General features: G+C 56.5%; 2 protein-coding genes across 2 annotated transcripts; one reads left to right on the top strand and one right to left on the bottom strand.

The window, feature by feature from the left end:
* Positions 1-1,424: 1,424 nt before the first annotated feature.
* Positions 1,425-17,530, bottom strand: SS18L1 (SS18L1 subunit of BAF chromatin remodeling complex). The gene is made up of 11 exons (XM_087819212.1): positions 17,345-17,530; positions 9,959-10,035; positions 9,117-9,201; positions 8,741-8,885; positions 8,095-8,292; positions 7,062-7,226; positions 6,615-6,719; positions 5,670-5,762; positions 5,161-5,280; positions 3,275-3,402; positions 1,425-2,705 (listed from the first exon to the last, which is right to left on the bottom strand). Exons 1-11 carry the CDS (start codon positions 17,411-17,413, stop codon positions 2,679-2,681), a joined length of 1,212 nt encoding a protein of 403 aa, XP_087675338.1. The 5' UTR covers positions 17,414-17,530; the 3' UTR covers positions 1,425-2,678.
* Positions 17,531-17,814: 284 nt separating this feature from the next.
* On the top strand, positions 17,815-24,006 carry PSMA7 (proteasome 20S subunit alpha 7). Its single transcript, XM_087819211.1, has 7 exons — positions 17,815-17,975; positions 20,863-20,989; positions 21,521-21,645; positions 22,241-22,363; positions 22,742-22,865; positions 23,391-23,449; positions 23,806-24,006. The coding sequence occupies exons 1-7, from the start codon at positions 17,880-17,882 to the stop codon at positions 23,896-23,898; spliced, it is 747 nt and encodes a 248-aa protein (XP_087675337.1). The 5' UTR covers positions 17,815-17,879; the 3' UTR covers positions 23,899-24,006.
* The last annotated feature ends 1,017 nt before the right edge of the window (positions 24,007-25,023 follow it).

The raw sequence follows: 25,023 nt of genomic DNA, 5'->3' as shown, positions 1-25,023 counted from the left end.
TCGGGCCGGGGGGCGACCGGGCCTGGCCGTCCAGCGCCGGCGCCGTGCGGGTTCACGCCAGCTCCCGTCCTTAGAAGGACCCGCGGCTCGGCCAGCCCGTCGTCCCCGGTCAGGGCTGGTCTCGGGTCCTCAGCGGCCCGCCCCCACCGCACAGCCTTCGAGCCCCCCGCGGCGTCCGCCCGCTGTGGGCCGAGCTCCCAGCGAGGGGGTCCAGGGGGGGCGGGCAGGGGACAGTGCGACCGCGTCCCGCGGGCGCCGCGCCGCAGCCCAGCGGGTAGTGAGCTGACCGGACCGCCTGCCCTCTGCCCGGGGGCCCCTGGACGCTGCCCGGGCAGCAGGCCCGCCGGGAAGGGGACGCCCCAGGGAGTCACGCGGCGGACTTGGGCATCTCGTTCACTTGAGGAAAACTCACTTTTTAGGATGACTTGAAGAACCAGTTTATTAATTACACCAAAAGCATAAACAATTTATACGCCAAACTCTGGCTGGGAAAAAAGTGAACCGAGAAAGATGATCCTGAAAAAAACGTCCTGTGCTCACAACGAAGACGAACTGGGCCTGTCCGGTCAGCAGAAGGGGGGTGCTCCCGGCTCAGGGATGGGGCGCGGCAAGCAGCGCCCGAGGCGCGGGGCCCCCACAGCCCCTCCGCCTTTCAGCAGCGGGCCCGGGGCCAGCCCGAGGGGCGCGGAGCCCCCGGCGCTGCCGCAGCCGCCCCGTCCAGCGCCCCCTGCCGGGCCGGCGGGGCCTGGCCCTGCCTCTCCCGCCGCCCGCGCCCGGCGCCAGCCACTCGTTTAAGCCCGAGCTGCTGCAAACATCACAGAAGAGAAAACAGGACAGTCAGCGACAACTGCTGGCATCACCCCCCCATGTCACATAAAAACGGACAACACATTAAATAAACATTCTGTTATTAATCCTTAAATATGTTAACACCAAAAAGCATGTATAAATTAGGAAATCAATGTACAAACTATTTCACAAAGTGCTTTTTAAAATATGTACACAACATTCAAGAAATTCTTAATGTAAGACATTTCAGATTGAAGTTTTGGGATAACTTTCAAGTGTCCTTTTCTTTCAAAAAGTATCCACACAGCACTTAAAAAAAAACCACAAACCCACACACGTAAAAGGCATATTCCCAGGATGGCAAGGAATAAAAATAAACTAGATTCACAGTTATCTAAAATGTTTAACATTTTCAGTGGGAAATTTTAGTCCCTGATTAAGTTTGCAAATTAGTTCTCTTAAAACTGTCAGGAAAGGAAACAAAATCCAGAGGGAGGACGCTGCCCACCCGGTGTCACCCCGCAGGAGGACCTCCCACCCCAGCAATTCCATACAGCTATGTCCTTTTAGGCCCTTACCAGTTAAGGGCTTTTGAATAAACGCTTCTATCCCAGTAGACCTGATGTATCAAGAACTGGATGTTTTTTGTATTTATTTTTGGTTGTTCTTGGAAATATGTCAGCATTTATCCAAAGATGTTTTTAAAGGATTCACAGTTAAAGTGGATATTATTATCCAAGTAAAGACTGATAAAACATCAGTCTTAGTGAAATGTAGGATTTTCCCTCTGACCAGACTTTTCCAAGTGAGCTGTCTTTAATGTGTGCACAGAATTTAAATGGGATTTAACGTCCTGGGAATGTAAAAATTACCCAAGCTTCCTACACAGAACCTTCCTTTTCACTCAGAAGAACACAGTAAACTCACTGGGGTTCTTTTAAAAAACGAGATGTGAGTTTCAGATATTCCTAAAAGAAAAGGAATGCTTGCTTGGAGATCTAAACAAGCAGGTCCTGGAAGAAATAACAAAATGAACAACTGGCCAACTGTGTGGAAAATTTGGGATCACTATTTTTAGCTATAAATTTAGAATGGGGAATAGTAAATATTCAAATCCCCAAAATGACTATCAGATAGAAACAAGGGCTGGAGACCAATGTCAGGGAACCTCCTCTCTGCCTGCAGGTACTGCACCTCCCTGGGTCATATTTGCAACATAGTCACGATCCCTCTTTACTTTTTAAAACAAGAACATGTAACTTTTTGGATAAAGGGAATTGGCTAGAGACACAGGCCATGAGCAAGCTCTGGAAACCATGGGGCAGGGACAGTTTGCAGCTTCTCCACATGAAACATTTATGCTTTAACAGAAACAGACCCAAAATACAGATGAAGCCCCACCCCACTGAGGCACAGGAAGGGGCTGCATCCAGGGTTGTGCAAGCAGGTCCAGCTGCGGGGTCGCCAGTGACACAGGTTTACAATCCATAATACCACTGCGCGAGGAGAGCTGGACCTAAGGTCTGTTTATATGGATACACCAACTATGGCATCTTGTAGATGTCCCATTGCTGGGCACAGAATACTCTGATGGCAAGAAGACCCCTAAAGCTAACTAGAAACATTGAGGGGAACAAAAAAGGGCTGGCATTTCCATTCACTGTACGGACATGATACTATACAGAGCACCAGGCACGCCACACCGTCAGAACGAGGTCCCACGGCCCCGGTGCACACTTGGCATCATACCCAGAATGAAATGTGCACACTTCACGAGACACGTGTGGGGCGAAGGGGCAACCGACAGGCCATAGTTCATCAGAACCGCCACAGGCCCGTCCACCATGGAAGGATGCACCACTGCAAAGCTCCACCAGGAACACTGTCCTTTACTGCTGGTAATTTCCATATTGGCCCTGCAAGAGACCAGGACAGAGATTATACCCCTGTCATGAGCAGAAAGTGCTATCTCAGCCAACCTGCAGGATGAGACAAGGAAGGAGGCACAGCAGGCGAACAAGCTGATGGCCTCCTGCCCAGATCTACCAACAGGGTGGTCACTGGCTTTTTCAGCGTAGAGGGCCCCCATGCTGGTCTGAGCCAGCCCAGCCACCCTTCACTCTGTCCCTTGGCCCCTCTGGGCCCTCCTTCCTAGAACTATTGGCCTGACTCCATCCCAGCCCCCAGGCAGCGTCCAGCTCTAAAGGCGCGGCCACCTGTGTGTAGCTGCTGTGTGTCCCCAGCTCTCAGCTGGGAGGCACACATGAGCCTCCACGGCAGGGGAGGATGCTGGAATCTGAGAGGTTAGGAAGCACAAAACCAGCTGTCCGGTCAGGGTGAGCTGTCGAGGTAATTTATAAAACCTTACAGGGTCAGAGATCAGCCCCCTGGAAGCCAGCCGGTTCATCGCATCACTCCTTGTGACCACAGAGAACCTTGGTTGTGTTCTGACGGACACGCAGACCTGCACGAGGGGAAAGCTTGCCTGCTCGTAGCCATAGGGCCGCTGCTGCTGTGCGGACGGGCCGGTCTGCGACGCCCTGTAGCTCCCATACTGTTGGCCTTGTCCTTGCTGGTAGCTGGAGTACTGCGAGGGGGCTCCCTGGGCTGGCCCTGGGAACACACCAGCCGTGAGGCCACCCCAGTGCTCCCCGCCCCCTGGAAAGCTCCGGACGACAGACCCAGGCTCCTCAGCAAGCGGGCACAGCCAGTGCGCTCCCTGGGCCAGGCTGGCTGTGCTGCACCCCCAGCCGAGCCGCTGTCCAGCACCCCCGCTGCCCCACACACTCCACATCACATGCAGTGGTGACTATCACCAGGTGAGTTCACAGCAGCGGGTGGGCACACTAGCAAGGGGCAGACAGTGATCACTCCTGTGGAAACTAAGCTGAAGGTTGTGGGAAGAATTCAGAAAAGCTGGGCGGGGGCAGCACTGTGGTCCCAGAAGTAAATAAGTGCTCGGAAACAGGATGGGGCACATCCAGGGTCCCAGGAGCCATCGCTGGGATGACGCGGACAACAAATAAACAAGCGCTGAATCACAACCCAACGCGAGAGGCTAATGTCCACGTGCACCAATACAGTGATTTTTAAATTCTAGTTTGCCTTTATTTTTTTAATCCCCACCCGAGGATATTTTTTCCATTGCTTTTCAGAGAGAGCGGAAGGGGGGGAGAGAGAGAAACATCGATGTGAGACAGACACATCGACTGGGCACCTCCTGAACGAGCCCCAGCTGGGGCTGGGGATCGAGCCTGCAGCCAAGGCGCATGCCCTTGGCTGGCATCGAACCCGGGAACCTTCCGTCTGTGGGCTGACACTCTTACCACTGAGCCAAACTGGCCAGGGCTGTTTTTAATGTTATTTCATTGTAGTTGGACAATGTGCTACATAGAATTTTTTATATTTACAAATTCTTTTTTTACATTTCTGTATGTGACTGATTTTTGTGACATTTCTGTAGTAACTAAAAGTAAAGTGTTGTCTTCTGGGGCCCAACCATGAAGTTGTCTCCTGTAAATGTCGGCTAGTGACTCAGTGGAGGAGACAGACCTTCTGGACACAAAGATTCTGAACAATCCATGCAGACCACCCCTGCCCCCAGTGTGAACTGTCCTCCGGGGCGTGTTCCAAAGGTCAGAGGAGACAGACGCCCCCTGACCCAGTCAGCACCGGAGGTGACAACAAGGGCTCCCTATCTCTGTGGCCTTTCCAAAGCCCATGACTCAGCCTCATCCTGAGAAAAACATCAGACAAATCCCCCGAGGGACGTCCTACAAGGTACCTGCCTGCCCTCCTCACAACTGCCAAAGTCAAGAAAGACATGGTGCCCTGGCGGGGCTCACGGGCTGCAGTGCCGTCCTGTGTGCCACAGAAAGGTTTCAAGTTCGAGTCCCGGCCAGGGCACATACCTTGTGGGTTTGATCCCTAGTCAGGGCATGTAGGGGAGGCAACCAGTCAAGGTTTCTCTCACATTGATGTTTCTTTCTCTCTCTCTCTCTCTCTCTCAAAATCAATGAACACATACTCAGGTGAGGATTTACAAAAAAAGAAAAAAAGAAAGGCAAGGAAAGTCTGAGAAACTGTTTGAGCCCAGAGAAGCCTAAGATTCCAGCTGGGTCCCCAGACAAAACAGGACACTCAGGGAAAACGAGTGAGATCTGAATCCCGAGGGTTTAGGCCACAGCGATGGACCGATGTTGGCTTCTTAGTGTGAAAGCTGCACCATGACAAGGCACAAAGCTAACAAAAGAACTCTCCTCTCCTTGCAGCTTTCCCGTAAATCTAAAGCTATTCCGAAGTGACAGCGTAGCAAGTGAGTGCCAGGACGACAGCACTGCTGTGGGGTCTGTGCAGGGAGTGCCCGCTTACCGTAGCCTGGCTGCTGGCCTGGGTAGCTCTGCTGGTTGGGGTACTGCTGTTGGTACCCCGTCTGCTGCTGGGCCGCACCCTGCTGGTACCCTGCCTGCTGCTGGCTATACTGCGAGTTCCCTGCGGAGTAGAGGAGACGTGGAGTTGATTTCTGCTGTTTGTAGCTGCCCAGGACCTGTTCCTGAATGTAGGTTCCTGTTAAACCCATTAACCCACAAGCTGGCCTAGTCTGCCTCCCCCTTTGGTCTCTTGGTGAATTTGGCATTTGAGGGTGGCTTGCACACACAGCCTTGTCACAGGGCAGAGTCTGGACCCCGTGGCCCCAACGTGGCCAACCCTTCCATTTCCTGAATGCACCAGGGGCTTGGGGCCCAGGCACAGCCTGACCTCCCACTTCCAGAAGTCATTGTGACCCCACAAAGCTCTGCCCCTACTCTGAGCGTGTCCAGTGCTTGCAAGATGGTGCCTGAGCTGAGGCACACTACCCACCCCACCACGGTGAGCCTTACCACCCTCATAGTAATGCTGCGTGGGCTCCTCAAAGGACCGGTCGTAGCTCTGCTCCGAGTAGGACGACTGCTGATAGGCGTAGTCACCATGCCCTGCAAGCAGACGAAAGCAGACAGGATAGCTGGCAATCAGGGGCCTGACCACCAAAGCTGGGGCAGGGGAGAACGGGAATAGCCGTGAGCCAGACCAGCAGTGCTGTGGGGTTGGGCATTGGCCAAAGCTGGGCAGGATCGGTTCCCCAAAGATGGAACCCATGAAGGAGCCCACCATCAGTCCCTATAAGTAAAATACAGACAGCCACGCTGCCCCTGGGTTCCGGAGAGGACTGCCAACATTCAGTGCCCGACACATGACAAGCACCAGTGCCACTGGCTGTCAGCACTGCTGCATGGTAATCATCCCACTTTCCAGGCTGCAGGATAACCCATCAGGGGAGCTGGGGCCCCTCCGGGGACTCATCACCGCTATGTGGGGGGCCCGGCTTGCCTTGCGTTGGTGTCAGCCACCCCCGGCCCGATCACGCCTGGTCCCTGTCAGGGAGCCCCTCTCCTCCCTAGCCATGACTTCCTACCACTGCAAATGCCACCTGCAGGCCCTGGGGCTATTAGAGATGACTGGAAGGTGAAGGGAGGAGGAAAGCCCCCTACAGACATTCCCACCGAGCAGCTGGGAGCCGAGTGTTAGGAGACGTGAGCAGCGGGCCAGGCCTTCCTTCCTGGGAGGCGTTTCATAGGCAGCTGCGTCCGCCCTCGCAGCCACAGCACCTGCTCGGAGGGTCACACGGCCGGGCCTGGCTCCGCTGCCTCTCGGGAAGAGAAGCGAGCAGCCCAGGGGGCCAGTGGCCATGGCCAGTCCTGGAAGCTTCCGTGGGCCCGTCACTCAGGCGCGGGCGGGGCCTGGGTGGGCCGGCGTCGGGCGAGGTGGGAGCGCGGTCGGAGCCTCACCGTCGGCGTAGTACTGCTGGCTGAGCGGCTCTGACGCGGCCTGGCCGTGGCCGTACTGCTCGCCCCCGTAGTATTCCTCCTGGCCCAGGTACTGCTGGGACGAGCCTGCGGCGGGCGGGCCGGGGTGAGCTCGGGCCTGCCCCACGGGCGCCTCCTCAGAGGGCCACGTCAGGACACCCCCCCACGCCCAGGGACACCGGAGCACTGTCCCCACAGCTGGCCCTCCAACCCTGGACTGTCCACTTACACACAGCCGCCCGCCCACGGCCCCGCCCAGGGCTCCAGCCTCACCGCCCCCAGGCAGGCAATGGCTTTCCAGCTTGAACGTTTCCTGGCACCATGCAGCTCCAGCCCCCAGCGTCCTTGTGCAATCCAATGAATCCACGGTCTCACCCCCGCTCCCCTGGCCCCAGGGAGGAGCACACGGGCTCCCGGTGCAGGCTGTACCTTGCTGGGAGGGCCGGTAGGGCGCCATGGGCCGCTGCCCCATCATGCCGCTCCCCTGCGCACTCTGGCCCATCATGGGGATGGACGGCTGGCCCTGGTAGTGCTGGCTCCCGCCCTGCGCCGAGTTGTAGTGGGACGAGGCAGCCTGCTGATGCATCATGGACACTGGGCGACACGACAGACCCAATAACCCCGGGAAGCTCCCGGGCGGTGCCCCTGCCCCCGACGGCTCCCTTCTCCCAGGTGAGCCTTCCCTGTTGTCCTGCGGCTCCTCCTAGAGATTGTCCCCTCCGGTCCCCGTTACACTTCCTACCAGCAAACCTCTGTGCCAACCCTTACAATGTGTAACATTCAGAAAATGCCACACGGCTCCCAGCCACCTGCCTGTCCACTCTGTCACCCTGCTCAGAACCCTCTCATTCAGCAACGCCCAACATAATGGGATGTGAGCCACAGCAAGAGTGAAAAGAAATAGGTAAAACCTGTTTTAGTAATACTCTTTATTTGACTTAATATATCCAAAATAGGGTCGTTTTCAGTATGTAACTAATATTAAAAATCGAGGAGATGCCTCACACCCTCTTTTCTGGCCTGAGCCTCTGAAATCCAGTGTCTAAGACTCATGTGACACCTCAGTTTGGACCTGATGCTCCCCAAGTGCTCAGAGCCCCGAGGCCACTGTGGTGGACAGCCCAGCCCTTGGGGCCCCTCTGGGGAGAATGCCCGGGCAGCTCAGCCACCCTTTACCTCCCACCTCTCTGCTCCACCGTGCCGCCCCCCACCTGAGTGACCCCGGTCCTGTCCTCTCAGCAGGGCACAGGCTACCTTCTTCTAAGCTGTGGGCCCCCAAAGCTGGGCCGCGCCTGACTTATACCCACCAACCTCCAGCCCTGGGAAACCTCCTGGAGGAGGGGGACCCTTGGGACTCATCCTCTCTTCCCTCAGCACCAGCCCAGAGCCCAGCAGGAGGGCAGACTGTGTGTGACCTGCACATTTTGGAGGGGCATGGGCCTGGGACGAGGTGGGGCATTACCTGGGTTGGACTGCATGTTGATGTTGGCCCGTGACACGTAGTTGCTGATGGCACCTTGGCCCTGCAGGGGCACACTCTGTGAGGCAGGTCCAGAGTGGCTGTAGCCAGGCCCTGAACCGTGGCCACTGCCGGACATGCTCATGGAGGTCGTGGGCAGCGTGCTCTGTGCCGTCTGCTGCATGGACACGTGGTTCGGACCTGCCAGGAGGAACAGGTGAGGATGCCTTCGAGCATCTAAAGGCGCCTCTGATGGCAGGCCTGGCCCCCCTGCCAGGCACGCTGGTTTCCCTCAAGGAGATGAATTGTATGTGTACTGTTACACTGTCACTAATAGGTCCCAGCGGCTGTCAACAGTTCTAGGTCTGGAGACAGGAGCATTTTCATTCTCATTAGAAAGTCCCCATGAAACCCCATGTTGTGATCTGAAGTGGCCCTAATCTGAGATGTGGATCACAAGAGATCTGGATTGAGGGCTATGCTCTGCATGCTAGCCCCTCGCTCGGGCACTGCAGCTGCCCGCAGCCAGGATCTCTGGGAGGAGAGGGCTCTCCCGTGCTCAGCCCTGCAGGGCCACCTGGGAGCCTGTGTTGGTGCCACTGTTGCAGGAACCAACTGCAAACCCAAATGCCACCCCTGGGGTGCTCACCATTGCCGATCTGGCCCTGCATGAGGGAAGTCGGGGGCAGGCCAGTGCTGATGGCGTCGCTGAGGCTGCCCTGGGAGTGCAGGCCCTGACTGGCACTGCTCTGGGACAGCGCTCCGGGGCCCAGGTTCATGTTCTGGCTGGGTGGCTGTGGGCGACAAGAGGTTATGGGAGGAGGGTCAGCTCAGAGAATGACTACCAGCCAGCAGCCACTCCAGGTACTAGTCCAAATGACTTCTCTTATGATGGGAGTATCCGCCCCATCTCACCCCCTGTTGGGGACCTTGGCCAGGCCAGGTAAGACTTCAGACCTCTGTTCCCTCGCCAGCAGTCTGAGGCAGTGCCTGACTGCGCTGGGACACCCCCCCCCAGCACTCACGGCAGGGAGCAGGGACTGCATGTTCTGGTTGGAGTCTGCGATCGTGGCCAGGTAGACGAGGTTCCGGTGCAGGATCTGCTGATACCTGCAGGTGAGGGGCATGCAGTGAGCAGGGGAGCCTGCAGGCCAATCCAAAGCCAAGTTCACCCAGGACAGCCTTGCCCTGCAGCCCGCCCAGAGATGTTGGCCCCAGAGGACCCCTGGGGACAGGGCAGGCAGCCGAGTGCTCTGCAGTATGAGTTGGGCCAGGTGGAGAGTGCACTCCTGTCCGATGACAAAACACTGCAAAGACTCCAAGGTGGTGGCCCAGGGGGAGGCGCTGCCTGGCCTCTTCAGAAAGAGGGTGGGGACAAGCCCCCCTGCAGATGAGCCTGGCTGACTCGACGCTCACCCCCCGAAGAGGTGCTGGGAGAGGAGGAAGCGCAGCTCGATGTGAGATGCCCCAGGTGGGTACAATGGGCGCACACGTCACCCACCAGGTGGCTCTGCTGCCCAGCTCACGCATCTACTCTGTGTCCACACCTGAGGTCCTACCTGGATGGAGCTCACTGTCTTCTCGTGTGTCCACCAACTGCTCACAGAGCTGCCAGTAGTGTCCAGCCTGGGCCTCTCCAGCGGCCCTCTCTCCTCCCACACTTCCATTTCCCTTCAAACTTTCCACTCCTCATTGGGGAGCAACCTGGGGGCAATGTGACTGTCTCCCGGGGGACAATGTTCAGTGGCTTAGGTGACTTCCACAGACCAATGTACTTAGGCCACTCAACGCCCCAATGGAGGCCTTCCTGGCACTGGGCAAAGACAGTCTACACTCCCCGACAGCCGGGCTGGGGGCAGGCACTCACTGGGCACACTCGGCCGTCTTGCCCTTGCTCTGATGGTCCAGTATGCACTGTATCAGGTGGTGGTTCTCGTCCAGCATCTGAGGGAGAAGCAGACATGAGCACGAGACGTGGGTGCATCTATGGTGCCCTGCTGTAGGTTATGGGCCGTGGGCTCAGTCACTGACTAGATGTGACAATGCCTGCTGTCAGCATGCGGGCATTCTATATATACACTGCCACTCTTATGTATACCTCAGCCAGCAGGGCCGAGCCCTTTCTACAGCCCCGTGCTAAGCACACAGCCCCTACCACCCCATGGTCAGGCCCCAAGTTCTCTTACCTGCAGATGGGATCCCACGGCCCCCAGAACCCACCCCCATCTAGGGCCCCTGAGGACAATGCACCTGTCCAGCTAGGGTGAGTTAAGCATCTATAACACGGATCCAGGACTCCAAGACCTGTCTGGAGGGTGTGAGGCCCTCAAATGCCAGCCACACAAGAGTCCCTCCCAGGGGAGGCAGCTCTCATCCCTACAGAGCATTGCAAGACCTACAATAGCCACGTCCTAGGACGGCCATGCAGTACGGCTGGGAGATCCAGGAGGAGGTGATGGGAGGAGCCAGAGAGAGAGGACAGCCTAATGGGAGGGGACGAGGGGATGGACATGTGGCAGAGACCGGTGAGCACACAGGATGGCCAGCTGGGCGGGCCCAGGGGAAGCATTCTCCACCTGGACATGGAGAGGCGGAGAAGGGTGTGGCTTACTCACGGCCACGCATGCAGCCAGCCTCCTGCTCTGGAGGGAGCAGGAGAACCGAGCCCACAGCAAGTGCCGCTTCACATAAAAGGCCTTTGCCCAGAAACTGTTGCCAAAGGAAAAGTTTATTTCTTTCGTCCCCACCAGGTTGTACCCAGTCATCTGGCCCCAGAGGTTCCTCCAGACATGCTCAGCTCTGCCAGCCTAAGCGAGTGAGGCCCTGGCAGCAAGGGGGCAGAGGGACCCACCTACCTGCCACCGTGTGTGACCCAGCACATCGTCCCAGTGCCACTCCCTCCCTGTGCAACACGGCCGCCTAACTGGGCTCCGATGGTATGTCCTGCTTCTACAGAGCCCTGGGCCCAAACCCACCCACGGAGGAGATGGGGGCACAGAGGACCTGGCCCCCACTACACTGCAGGGCCAAGATCAGCTGCGCCCTGCCCCCCCTTCCCTGCCGCATCTCAGCCTGAGTCACCAGGGCTGGTTCCTCTTGCTTTGATTTTTATTTACATTATAACTTCCTCCTCATGCTTTCCACTCTGTCCCCACTGTGGAGGTGGTGCCCCAAGTCCAGCAATTCCCACCTCGGCCCAGGAGCAGGCTCAACAGGGAGCCACCAGGGGGCGCTGTGAGCCCAGAGCTGCCTGCCCTGCTCACCTGGGGCAGGTGAAGGGTGCTCCCACACATCAGGAAAGGGCATTCCGGTCATTCACACATTATGATTCTTTTCTCCAGATCAGTTAACAAAGGAAAACAACTGTAACAGAGCTTTCTTTCCTTGGAAGCTTCACGCCCCCAGGCAGGAATTCTCTCCCAAGGACACCCAGTGCGTAAGCACTAAAACATTTTCAGTACGGGATGTTCACTTCGGCACGTCCTGGGGGCTAAATGGGCAACGCCAGGAGACTTCTGTGGAGACTTATGCAAGTTACAGTACAGCCATGGAAGATGTTAAGCAGCATTGCAAAGGTTTTTGTCATCTTTATCAGCGTGAGAAAATTACAAAGTTTATCAGCATGAGAAAATGTTACAAAATTTATCAGCTTGAGAAAATGTTACAAAATGTTTTTTAAAAAAGAAAGAAAAGTGGGACACCGAATACTGTCTCAACTAAGTTAAAAACATTCAGGAAGCCCTGGCCGGTTCTGCTCAGTGGTTAGAGCATCGGCCTGCAGACTAAAGGGTTGTGGGTTCCATTTCGGCCAAGGGCACGTACCTTGGTTGCAGGCTCGATCCTGGGCCCCGGTTGCGGTGCCTGCGGGAGGCAACCCATCGACGTGTCTCTCTCACATGGATGTTTCTCTCGCCCCCACCCCGCCCCGAAAAGCAATGGAAAAAATATCTTCAGGTGAGGATTAAAATTAAAACACACAAACACACACACAAAAACACTCAGGAAAAGTCCACAACATGTGGGTAAAAGGGCCAGGTGGGTGCTCACTGGGCCGAAAACCCTCGCAGACCTACCCCAGTGAGTAAGGGATGGAAAAGGCAAACACTCACAGGGACAGGGGGGATAGGGCCGAGACAGCTGTGCTGCAGCAGGATTCTAGAAGCAAATGGACAAGTGATAACAGGATTAGAGATCCTGGGGTGCTGAATGTGACACTGAGCCACACGGGGGAACCCACAATGGGGAACCCTGGCTGAGATCCCTGGACCTTCCCCACTGCGCACCTGGCAGGAAATGGGGAGTGGAGGACTCAGGGAGTGAGAAAGGCAAAAGATAGCCTGAGAAGAAAGCTATGAGGACACAGAGGGCCCTGTCCAGCTCTGTGCACCATGAGGACAGTGAGAGAAGACACCACCAAGAACCGAACCTGCAGCACCGCGACCTTGGACTTCCAGGCTCCAGAACTGTGAGAAAGAAATGTCTGCCATTTAAGCACCCCGTCTATAGCAGCTAGAGCCCGATGAGGATGACAGAGCCTAGAACTAAAAACATCTAAGAAGCAGCCACTTGGTTTAGTGATGAGAAGGACAAGAGGGTATTGCTGGGAAGCGGGAACAGAGCAGGAGGTAGAAGAATCACACCTCGCAGCTCTATAACTCTTCACGTGCATGGGTGGTATTGATGAGTAGAGTCTAACCTAGAAACAAATGTGAGGAGGGAAACCCTGGCTCTCCCTAGGTCACTACCCAGCTAAGGGGGCGATCCCCACCCTCCCCAGGGCTGGCCCAAGGCCTGGAATGAGGGGACAGTGCCCCTTCCCTGAGGAGAAAGCACTTTTAGTAACAACTGCCTAAAACGATCGGTTAACCGTTAAGGGAGGTTAGGAGTCCCCAAGCCATTTGCAGTTGTGGGGACAGCTCTAATTTTTGAAAATAGTCCATGTACCTTCCTTACCAAATTAGACCACGTTCTGGAACACATGTTCCACATCTGAGAGAGCACAGAGAGCCCACCCTCCACCCCGTGCTCCTTGGCACAGACAGGGCTGGCCCAAACAATGGGGCAGGGTTGCCCCAGTTTCGACCTGTCCCTGGCTCTCAGATCCTGGGCATGGCACCTGCCCTCACTGGCCTCATTTTCCTATTCCAGGCCACATGGCAAGCATCCCAGATGCCCACCTTCCTATCAACTCCATCCTGTTCCCATGGAGCTTATCTCCCCCTGGACAAGGTACTGGGACAGAAGAAGACACCATTCCCACCCTCCTGCAGAGAAAACCAACCAAGAGCTGCAATACAAACAGTAACAATGAAAGTTACATTTATTTATTAAGCAATTACCTGTGCCAAGTAGCAAGGAGGCACCTGCATGCCAGCCAAGGCCTGGTGCTCAAGGGCCCCCTCCAAGGAGCCCAAGCCCAGCCTTGCAGTTCATGGAGATGGCCCAATGGTGTTGGGAGCACAGCACTGGACAGCAAGGACTCCCTGGTCCCAAACCAGTGGAGAGCTTTGCAGGGCAGGTCCTGGACTCCAGGCCAGCTAGCTAGGCCTGAGGGCCATGAGATTTTGCTGGGACACTTCCTATCTCCATCTCAGGGTCCCCTGTGGTTCTCACCAAAGCACAGTTCCAGTTCTGCCTGCATCTCACCCAGCATGAAAACTGCTTGGTTGCCACAAGCTAAACCGCCTTACCCCCGCCCCCACAAGTTCCCCAGTTCAGCTGGCACTCCCTGCCCCTCCATTTTGCATCTCATGCCTGCTCCTTGCTCACCATGTGCAGGACCACCTGCAACTCCCTGGATCTTCCAGACCCTCCCACCTCTGCTCCTTGGTTCTCCTTGTCTGGAACACCCTTTCCCCACATGTCCTTTGTAGTGGGTTGAACTGTGACCCTCAAAATAGGTTCAATCCAAACCCTGGTACCTGGCAACGGGACCTCAGTTGGAAATAGGGTCTTTGCAAACATAGCAAAGTTAAGATGACGTCAGACCAGATTAAGGTGGGTCCTAAATCCCATGACGGGTGTCCTTATGAGAAGAGGGAAATTTGGACACAGACAACAGAGAAGAGAAGCCACATGAGACAGAGACAGAGATGGGGATGATGCTTCTGCAGGCCAAGAAGCAAGGAGGACTGCCAGCAACCACCAGAAGCTCAGAGGAAAGGAAGGAACAGATTCTCCCCGAGCCCCAAATAGGAACCAACCCTGATAGTAAGTTGATTTCAGACTTCTAGCCTCCAGAACTAAGAAAATAAATGTCTTCAGTTTTAAACCACCCAGTGTGTGGTACCCTGTTACAGCAGCCAAAGGAAATGAAGACATCTACCTATCCCAAACACTTCCACTGACATACCCTATGTCACAGGCACTGTAGTATGTACTGGGCACTGACTGTGCCAGGCACTGTGCCAGGCTTGGGCACAGCAAAGAAGTCAGTGACATGCAAAGTTTGTGATCCCACTTCTAGAAATATATCCTAAGAATCCTGAGATACTAATCAGAAAGAATATACGCACCCCTATGTTCACAGCAGCATAGTTTACAATAGCTAAGATCTGGAAACAGCCCAAGTGCCCATCAGTAGATGAGTGGATAAAAAGCTGTGGGACATTCACACCATGGAATACTATGCAGCTGTAAAGAAGGATCTCGTACCCTTTGGGACAGTATGGAGGGACCTGGAGAAAATTATGCTGAGTGAAATAAGCCAGGCAGAGAAAGACAAACATCACATGATCTCGCTTATACGTGGAATCTAAAGACCTTAATAAACTGATGAACAGAATAGATTCAATGACATGGAAGCATAGATGAGACTGAAGAATGTCAGAGGGAGGGAGGAGGGTGGGTGGGTGGAGGGGGAGAGATTAACTAAAGAATTTATATGCATATATGCACAACCTAAGGACACAGACAATGGTGGGGAGAGGGACTGGGGAGGGGGATGGGATGGGATGGAATGGGTCATTGGGGAGAAAAAGGGACATCTGTAATATTTATAAAAAAAAAAAAGTTTGCAGCCAGTGCAATGTGTCAAAATGCTACACTCAGTACATGTCTGCCAAGACAGCATGAGGGAGGGGACAGTTGAGTGGGGCCTTGAAGGGTGAGTAGGAATTTGTTTGGCAGAATCCTACCCAGATACGGTCTAAGCTGTATACTTCCTGCTCCCTCACTACCACACAGCTTCTGAAAAATTCTGGCTTTTCTCAATGCTCTGAGCATGAGCACACGCTGTGGACACGGCTCATGTGAGTGTGGGACACGCACCTCTCATGCCCTTTCAGACTGCCAGTAAAAGAGCCCTGGGTACATAAATTCACTGTCAAAACACCCAGGCAAATATACAGATTGCTGGCTCAACCAGGTCAAATCAGATGACAGCTTAAACTGAAGACCCATTTTCAAAGGGCAGCAGCCTGATTTTCTGCCTTAGGCTGCAGTCAACAGGTTTCCTTCTTTTTTTTAAAAAAAATATATTTTTTATTGATTTCACCGAGAGGAAAGGAGAGGGAGAGAGAGAGAGAAACATCAATGATGAGAGAGTCATTGATCGGCTGCAGCCCACAACTCGGGCATGTGCCCTGACCGGGAATCGAACCCTGATGGCCCGGATCCTAGGTCGATGCTCAACCGCTGAGCCACGCCCGGCCGGGCGACAGGTTTCCTTCTTGGGAGTGGTGCTTTTGCCTGGAAAATTTGGGGAGCTTTACTAAGGAGAGGGTGCAAAGCACAAATAACTGGGTGAATGTTGAAGGCAAAAGTGGCTTCAGGACAGCAACTCTGCTCATCACACTTAAGCTCCAAAAGCCAGGGTGCCCAGAGACCCTTGGGATTGCCAATGTATGTCTCTGAGCAAGTACTCGACGTCTGCCTCGCCAAGTGTTCCCACACTGAGTGTCAAGGTTGGGGCGGACCCTGGAGCCACTGTCTGGGTTTGGCTCCTGGTTCCATCACTAACCAGCAGGCACTTAGCTGCCCTCTGCCTGTTTCCTTATCTATAAAATGAGAATGATAGTAACCACCACGAGGAATTAAATGAGTTAATATCTGCAGAGCCCTCAGAACAGTGCCTGGTATGCAAAAAGCACCACATAAGTGCTTAATAAACAAATGAAAGTGCCTGACACTTTTAAGTCTGTATTTCTGCTGCTTCTCAGCTGGCCTCTTTCCTGTTTAGTTTACTGAGGCTCCTCATCTACCAAACCAGCCAAGCAAAGGTCCACAAAGTCCTGGCATCACGGAGGAAGGGGGACAGGTCATTGGGGTGAATCCCCTCAGGGAAACAAGAGGCTCATGGCAATCAATACTGCTGTTAATCCCACAAATTCCGAGTTTAGAAAGAAATCAACAAAGCTACCAAAAACGTTGAGAAAATTCTATAGCAAAGGTTAAAACCGTTTTCTTCTGAACTCGTCTTCTAAAGAGAAACAGCAGAAAATTTTAAACCTGAATTTCAAAACTTAAGGGTTTTGCTAAAGGTGCCCCCAACTCCATGTAAAGGTTATCTCTAGACGACCACAGGCCAAACTTCCGAACGCAGGGAAAGCTGTAAAGCCGATCTGCCCAGTTTCTGAGGTGAGGACGGCCTGGGAGTCACGCTGAAAAACAATTTGCCGCGCGCACGGGGCCCAGAGCTCGGTCCGCAGGTCGGCCGCGAGGTGTCGAGCGCGCCTCCAAGGGCCAGGGATCGGCCGGAACGCGGCCGGCGTCACATACTCGGGACGTGTCCCTTCGTGCCCCGGGGTGCCAGCGCCTTATTGAGGGGTGAGCATGGCCAGCTGCTGGGCCGGGTCCCGGTCGCCCCGTGTGCCCCTCCACTCGCCAAGCTGGGCGCTGGGGCCAGGGGGCGCCCGCTGCGTTGCGCCACTGCCTTAGCCAGTCAGGCGGGTCCCTCCTGCGCCTGGCGTGGCCCGGCTGTTCCCGGTCCCCAACAAGCAGACACCGTCCCACGGACACCAACTCGAGGGCGCCAGCCCAGCCGCCCTGCGCCCCGACCCGCGGCGCAGGGTACCCGCAGGCGGCGGGTGCCCACTGCGCCCGGCTTGGCGCGCGGACCCGCCATCCCGCGCGCCTGCCCGCAGCCCGCTCCTAACTTGGCGCAGACTGGCGGCGGGCAGCTCGCGGGGTCCCGTGGGGTCACGGCCGTCGGCTGCGCCCCGGCTTTGTTTGCGCCCCGCGCCCTCCGGCTGCCAGCGTCCCAGCCCCGCGCGCGCCCGCCCGCACCCCGCGCCGCCCGCGGAACCCCGCCTACCTTCTGGATGGTTTGCTGCGTGACCTCCCCTTTGCCTCTCGGCCGGGCGGACGCGAAAGCCACCGACATGGTCCAAGCGCGGGATCAGCCGGAGATCATCGGGGTTTCTTCTCCCGCTGAGCTCGGCCACCCGAGGTGTTCATTCTCCGCAGTCGCTGGGGGGCGGGGGCACGGGGGGGCCCGTCGTGGGCTCGTCCGCCCGCAGCGCCCGCCACGCTGTCCCCGGGCCCACCACCGCGCCGCCCCTCATACCCCCGGCCCCCAAGGCCCAGCCCCGCGCGTCTCCTCCCGGCGATCGCCCCGCGCCCCGCGCCCAGCCCGCCGCCGCACCTGGCCGCCCCCCGCACCTGGCGGCTGGTGGACCGTCCCGGCCCCGCCCCGGAGCGCGCACGTCCGCCCGACGCCGCCGACGCCGCGTGACGCCAGCAGCGCAGTGGGCGGTGCCGGGCGGCGGGCGCGGGCCGAGGGGCGGGGAGTGGCTGCCGAGCGGCGGTGAGTGTGCGCTTTTCCTCGGCCGGGCCGCGCAGCCGCCGGCATGAGCTACGACCGCGCCATCACCGTCTTCTCGCCCGACGGCCACCTCTTCCAAGTGGAATACGCGCAGGAGGCCGTGAAGAAGGGCTCGACCGCGGTGAGCGGCGAACCCCGGGCCCGGGCCCGGCTGGGGGCGGCCGGAAGCGGGCGGGCCTGGGGCGCTGCTGGCGCGCGGGGCGGCCCCGGGGCGCGGGGGACGCGGGAGGTGCGGCGAGCCGGCCGGGGCTCGGCCGGGGGAGCGGGGGAGGCTCCGGGGCGTGGGGCGCCTCGGAACCCGCGAGGCCCTGGCCTGGCCGCTCTGCTGGGACGCGGGGAGGCCCCGGGATGGGGGCGGGCGCGGGCCCGGTGCGGCTGCGGACCGCGCGGGTGTCTAGCGGGAGCGCGCCCCTCGGTCCGGGAGGCCCGGAGCGCGGCTACTGCTGCCCACCGGGTGGGGCCTGGGTCCGTCCTGCCCGCGAGAGTCAGCCGGCGGCGCCGAGAGCCTCCCCTTTGTCGTCGGGTGCGTTCCGTCCGGTTGATCCGGGATTAGCCCCGGGGCGGTAGTTGGGCGCGGAGGAGCGGGCGTCGGTGGAAGTGGAAGGGGCACGTTGTGCCCCGCGGGTGCCCTGGCGGGGGCGCCCCGAGCGGCGGGCTCTCACCGCCGGCGCCGAGGCGGGGGTTTGCTGGTGACGGACGGTGCTCTGCACACCAGCGAGTTGGGCGTGATCGGTGATCTTCCAAGGGCCGCCTTCCCTCCCCCGTCGGTAGCGCGGAGCGGGCCTGGGTGGTGACGGCCATCTTGGGGCGCCCTGCCCCCCAGGAGAGCCGGGCGGCCGCGCTGCGGGCGGACTGGGGCATCTCAGGGCCGGCAGAGGCGCCCGTGCTGGGCAGCGGGACTGGCTGCCCACTGGCTCTGAGTGTTAGGCAAGCAGGTAACTGGGGTGCGTGCTCCCAGACAGGCCCCAGTTAGGGGACTTCCTCCGCGAGGAGAGCGTTCGTCCTGGGGCGCAGGTCGGCGGAGGTTCTCGGTATGAGCTGCGCGGCCCCGCCGATGGGCTGGGCTCCCCGGCCGCCCGCCCTAGTCAAGGAGCCTCCTTCAAGTGGGCAGCGAGCTGGCCCTGCGCCCTGGTGCCCTCCGAGCGGTGCCTCTCATTCGGACCACCGCCTGAAATTTAAATTCATGACGTCTTGGACACCCTGGTCACTTTGCTTGTTCGTCAGTTTTTTTTGTTTTTTTTACCACCCAGTATCTCAGAGATTTGAGCTGGCGGGCAAAGAAAGCCCACGATTCTGTGAATTTTGGTGTTTTCATTTCCTGAATGTCTAGAAATTAAGGTCTAGCATCCATCTTGTGGCCTAATTCAGCTTAAAGAGCACCCCCCGAGAGTCTGCAGGCCCTCTCCCTTCCTCCCGCATCTGGGGCCTGCCAGGGTGGCTGGCTCTGGGCAACCCACCTAGCATCTCTGAGCCTGGGCCTGTCCCTGGGCAAGGCTGACGATCCCATGAGAGGGTAGATGAGAAAGCATCTTGAAATCAGACACCACTTCTCCACCACGGGTCATTCTGCACACCAGGAGGCATTTGGTAACCTGTGCAGACATTGTTCATTGTCCAAGACTGTAAATACCATAGTGTCCAGGTAGACCCCACATCAAAGAGTTAGCCAGCCCAGGGCCTGGAGCGCCCAGGCCGACAAGCCCCCGCTCTGAACTAAGAGTGGGTGTTGCTTCTCTGAGGGATTGACCCCATTTGTGTCTGTACCTGCCTTGACTCAGGGTTAGCTGGTGGCAGTGACTTCTCCATGTTTTTGGGTTTAATATGTTCTTTATTGATTTTAGAGAGGGAGGGAGGGAGAGAGAGGTAGAAACATCATTAAGAGAGAAACATCAACATCGATTGGCTGCCTTCTGCATGCCCCCTGCCAGGGATCCGGCTACAGCCCTGGCATGGTCTCTGACTGGGAATTGAACTGGTGACCTCTTGGTTCACGGGTTGACGTTCAACCACTAAGCCACACTGGCCGGGCTCTCCATGGTTTTGTTTGTTTTTTAAATGTTTTTATTGATTTCAGAGAGAGGAAGTGAGAGAGATGGGAACATCAATGATGAGAGTCATTGATCGGCTGCCTCCTGCACGCCCCCCCTACTGGAGATCGAGCCTGAAACCCCAGCATGTGCCCTGACCAGGAATCAAACCATGAGCTGGTTCATAGGTCGACGCTCTACTGCTGAGCCACACCAGCCTGGCTGGCTGTCCATGTTTTTAATGCATTCTTCTCCCCTGTCCAGTGTCAGCCATAAACAGAGCACTGACCTCCCATGATAGTTGATATAGGTGTCCGTCCCCACAGCTGTGCACATTGGTGGGGTGGGCAGGTGGTGGTGGGAGTCACTACCACAGAACCATGGCTTTCAGAACACCTGGCTTGAACGCTGGAGTTTCGGGCTGCAAGGCCTGTGTGTGACTCATTCAGTGGGTTAAAGTGACACCTGTACACACTGATGATACCGCAGTTACTGGTTAGTGATGTTGTCATTGAAGCTACATGTCAGCATTGTAAAGGCACAGGCCTGCGCGTGGTCCCAGCAGCTGGGGGAGCTCTGCCACAGCAGGTCGGTACCCATGGTTGGCCGGTGTGGCTCCCACAGAGTGGCCGAGGACTCTTGCTTTCAGAGCTCCGTGCCTGCTGCACACTCTCAGTCCCCTCCCTCCCTCCCTCCCTCCCTCCCTCCCTCCCTCCCTCCCTCCCCCCTCCCCCTCCCTTCTTAATATGTCTTTATTGATTTCAGAGAGAAGGGAAGGGGGGGGAGAGAGAGGGAAACATCAATGATGAGACATTGATCAGCCACCTCCTGCACACCCCCGACTGGGGATCACGCCTGCAACCTGGGCATGTGCCCTCACCGGGAATCAAACCTAGATCTGGATCCTAGTAGATGCTCAACCACTGAGCCACGCCTGCCACACTCAGGGCACTTTATGTGCTGTGTTGACTTTTCTTGAAGGTTGGTGTTCGAGGAAAAGACATTGTTGTTCTTGGTGTGGAGAAGAAGTCTGTGGCCAAACTGCAGGATGAGAGGACGGTGCGGAAGATCTGTGCCCTGGATGACAATGTCTGCATGGCGTTTGCAGGTGAGCCTGGGGCCAGGAGAGGCTTTGGGAGACCTAGGAACTGGGTAAAGCCATTTCCTTTAAAGCAATGGCCTTTAAGTAAAGGGCCACGGTTTTTTGGTGGGGAGGCTTCCTGCCCTTGGTGGCTGGAGCAGAGGCTGTAGAAATAACTCCCCAGGGTGTGGGGTGCTGCTGTTACTTCCGCTGTCATCAGTATGTCCCTGGTTGTCGTTACTGTCTAGGGAGAGGTCCGGCTTTCCACAGCTGCTGTGCAGTGGGGGCCAGCAGGCTCTATGTTCTCAGCACACTCCTTGGCGGGTCCAGTTTGGGAACATCCTGGTTCTGCACTTGCCCAGTTTCACGTAGCCCAACACACACAACTCTTTGTGAACCCATGGAGGCTGAGCAGGCTACCCAGTTAGTCGGGTCGGTCTCGCAGGTGGACTCTGAGCTGGGCTTTAGAGGACTGGTTTTGGAATGCTTGCTGTCTGCTTATGTGATCTGTGTCTCTGACCGTGGCCAATGTGATGATGTGCTCTGCTGTCCCTGCAGGCCTCACTGCTGACGCCAGGATAGTCATCAACAGGGCCCGGGTGGAGTGCCAGAGCCACCGGCTGACGGTGGAGGACCCAGTCACTGTGGAGTACATTACCCGCTACATCGCCAGCTTGAAGCAGGTGGGTCCCACCTACGGCTCAGCTCTGGGCATGAATGGTCACTGCTTGTTCCTGGAGGGTGTCCCGCTGTGTAGTGGGTGCTAGTGCGTGTCACTGCAGGGAAGTTGAGGCCTGCACTTGTCTTGTGCCCAGCCCTGCTTGTGCTTGTGTTTGCTGTCACTTGCCTGTGTTGGTGGTATTGTTCTCGTTGACGGGTGGGGGGCAGTCCATCTGCCTGTTTCTGGAGGGAAGGGATAGTTTTATCTTGCCTCTCTGCATGACGGTAACCAAGGAGTTGGGAGGGGCTGAAAGCCACCCTGCCCTATGGGGAATGGCTAGTTGTTTTTAAAACCAGCTGTGTAGCCAGATGTGTGTCTGCTGTCCCACTTCCGCATGGCCTCAGCTGTGCTCCATGGGGAGACCCTGGACTCAGCGTGGCTGAGAAACAAAAGATGAAAGGGACACTGCTAGCAGTCACTAATGTCACTTGTTTAAACAAATAGTCTGGAGAGGGGCCTGGGATTGTGCTCATCCCTCACTAAGTGCAGTGAGGATGTCTGGTGGGCTCTGGGGCCTGTTGTGCTGAGACAACGTGACATGTTCCTTTTCCCACCAGCGCTACACACAGAGCAATGGACGCAGGCCATTTGGCATCTCCGCCCTTATTGTGGGTTTCGACTTTGATGGCACCCCCAGACTCTACCAGACTGACCCGTCGGGCACATACCACGCCTGGAAGGTGAGTCCCTGGAGAGCGGGACTGTGGCTGCATTGCCACAGTAAAGGGGCTTGGGAGGCCATGGGGTGGGGCCATGCATCCTACAAGTGCGTGTGCACACACAGCCTGTTTGTCCCATGACACTGCTGCTCACGTGGCAGCAAGCAAGTCATTGAACGGCCCTGTTTGGGAGGAAAAGGCAGCGAGCTATAAGGACACGTGGCTTAAAGTGAAATGGCCACAAGTCTGTCAATAATGAAATGGTATATATTATTGGTGAGAATTGGTACAGGTCCAAATAGCCCTTGGCCGAAGGGGGGGCCCTGGCTGCCCGCACGGCAGCGGTATCATTGGGCTGGCTCTGAATCGTCACATCCTATGCGTATAACACTCTCCCAGGCCAATGCCATAGGCCGGGGTGCCAAGTCGGTGCGCGAGTTTCTGGAGAAGAATTACACCGACGACGCCATCGAGACGGACGATTTGACCGTCAAGCTAGTTATCAAGGCCCTTCTGGAAGTAGGTTTGCCTTTGTAATCTGGGCTGGGTGGGGTGGACAGAGGGCTTGCTCTGCTCTACCAGCTCCTGCATACAGCTCGCGCAGTCAGGGCCCAGCTTACAGCCAGGCGCAGGTTTCCTGGGCTCCAGCTGCTGCGGGAGCAGAAATTAGGACTGGGAATACTGGCTGGGAGTCCTGGGGTCTCGGGCTTCATTGAGACCATGCAGATGCTGATCGGTGAAGCCGAAGAGACAGAGAGGGGCTAATTGGTGGCCAGGTTGGGGTCCAGGCAGCAGGGGCTCAGTGTTGGGAGCCCAGCTGCTGTGCAGGAAGAGGGACCAGAGACCCAGCCAAAATATGACTGCCAGGAGACAAGAGGGAGTGCAGAAGCTGTGGGTGCTGGGATTTTAGTATGTCTGGCCTGTCCCCTCGTGTGGCAGTACTGGGTTTGTGTGCACAGATTATCATTTAAGGAACTTAGCAGAACTGTTTGGTCCTAAGGTGGGCGCAGCTGTCTGATACTCTTCTCTCCCTCCCTCCCCCAGGTAGTTCAGTCAGGCGGCAAAAACATCGAGCTGGCTGTCATGAGGCGAGACCAGCCCCTCAAGGTAAACCCACGTCTGTTGCCCTGTTTTCGGTGGAGCGCTCCTGGGGATGGGCAGGGCAGTGCTGGTTGACAGCGCTGCTGGCTTTGGCACCAGGCAAGGCTCCCCGCAAATGGGTGGGAAACAAGAGCTCCAGGGCTGACCTCCGAGGTCACAGATGGTGCTCGCGTGTTCTGGCACGCGGACGAGCCGTCAGCAGCTGTGCAGGTTGGCTTCTGCTTTTCATTAATCCCCTCATGGAGGCCACATGGCCTTGTGCTGCAGAAGCAGCTGTAGGGAGTCCAGGGAGCCCCCTCCCCATGGGGGCCCTAGTGCACTGGGGCACCTGGTGGGCTCACCAGAAACACTCTCTTTGGTAGATTTTAAATCCAGAAGAAATTGAGAAATATGTTGCTGAAATTGAAAAAGAAAAGGAAGAAAATGAAAAGAAGAAACAAAAGAAAGCATCGTGACGGATAAAATACTTGCTAGGAGCGATTTTTAAATGCAAATCATGGGTGATGCGCGAACCAACGTGCAGGCGTTGTCCGTGTCCTACAATAAATTTCCATGTTTTTTAACTTCGCCTGTTTTACGGCTATGCATCTTTTGGGTAGAATTATGGTAGCTCTTGAGGAAGTGGCGCTGACCCCTCGTAGTTAGCCTCTAAAGGCTTTCCTGAGTGTGAGTTTTCCTCCCCGGTCCTTGTTGCCAGGCTCCAAGACAATAGCCACTAACCGAGTGGGGGGTGTCCCTTGGGGCCTGTGGAAGGCCTGCAGGGATTCTGAGTGCAGGCCGTTCCAGGGGTGGCATGGATGCTGCAGGCAGAGGCATCTGGCACTTCTGGTTGAGGCGGGAAACACTGTTTCCCTCCTTTAGAGGTTCCAGATAGGTCGATGGCTTCTTTGGCCTTTGTTTGAGCTCCTAATTAAGGTCAGGGGCAGGAGCACAAACAGCCTTCAGCAGCAGGTGTGTTCAGAACCAGCCTATGTTTATGGTTTCACTAGGTAAAGTATTAACGTTTCTCACATTGTCTCCTTTGAGGTTTCTGGTGCTGGCTGTTCCCAACCCTCTCGCGTTTTTATTTATGCCTTCATCTGAGAACGTGTGTACTGATTTTAGAGAGATGAAGGGTGAGAGACAGATACACTGATTGGTCGCCTCCTGCACGAACCCACACCTAGGGTGTGTTCCCTGACTGGTAATTGAACCTGTGACCGTTTGGTGTACGGGATGGTGCTCCCACCAACCAAGCCACCCAGCCAGGGCTCCTCTAGCCTCTAGGCCAACAGCAGTGTTACAGTCCTCACTCTCTACAGATAACCCTACTAACAGGCCCTTTTGCAGCCGCCCCCCCCCGCAAGGCCATGGTGATGTGACCAGTGACCTTTGGGCTGGTTGCCCCTTACAACTCTGCTTCCAGGATTCCAAGGCCCCCTTTTCTGCCTCAGTCTGCAGCTTTTCTTACTCCACATTCAAGGGCACATGTAATCTACCTTCTAAAAAGGAGTCAAGAAACCCAGATACGTAAGGTCAGCATAAAATGGGTAATTGTCAAAATGGCTTTCAGTTTTAAGACTTGAGTAGCAAGGTTAGTC

This window comes from Miniopterus natalensis, chromosome 7 (genome assembly GCF_054644295.1).
Source record: "Miniopterus natalensis isolate mMinNat1 chromosome 7, mMinNat1.hap1, whole genome shotgun sequence".
Classification (NCBI taxonomy): domain Eukaryota; kingdom Metazoa; phylum Chordata; class Mammalia; order Chiroptera; family Miniopteridae; genus Miniopterus; species Miniopterus natalensis.
The sequence above is the reverse complement of the archived record's forward strand: the minus strand, read 5'-3'. Positions and strand labels throughout refer to the sequence as shown.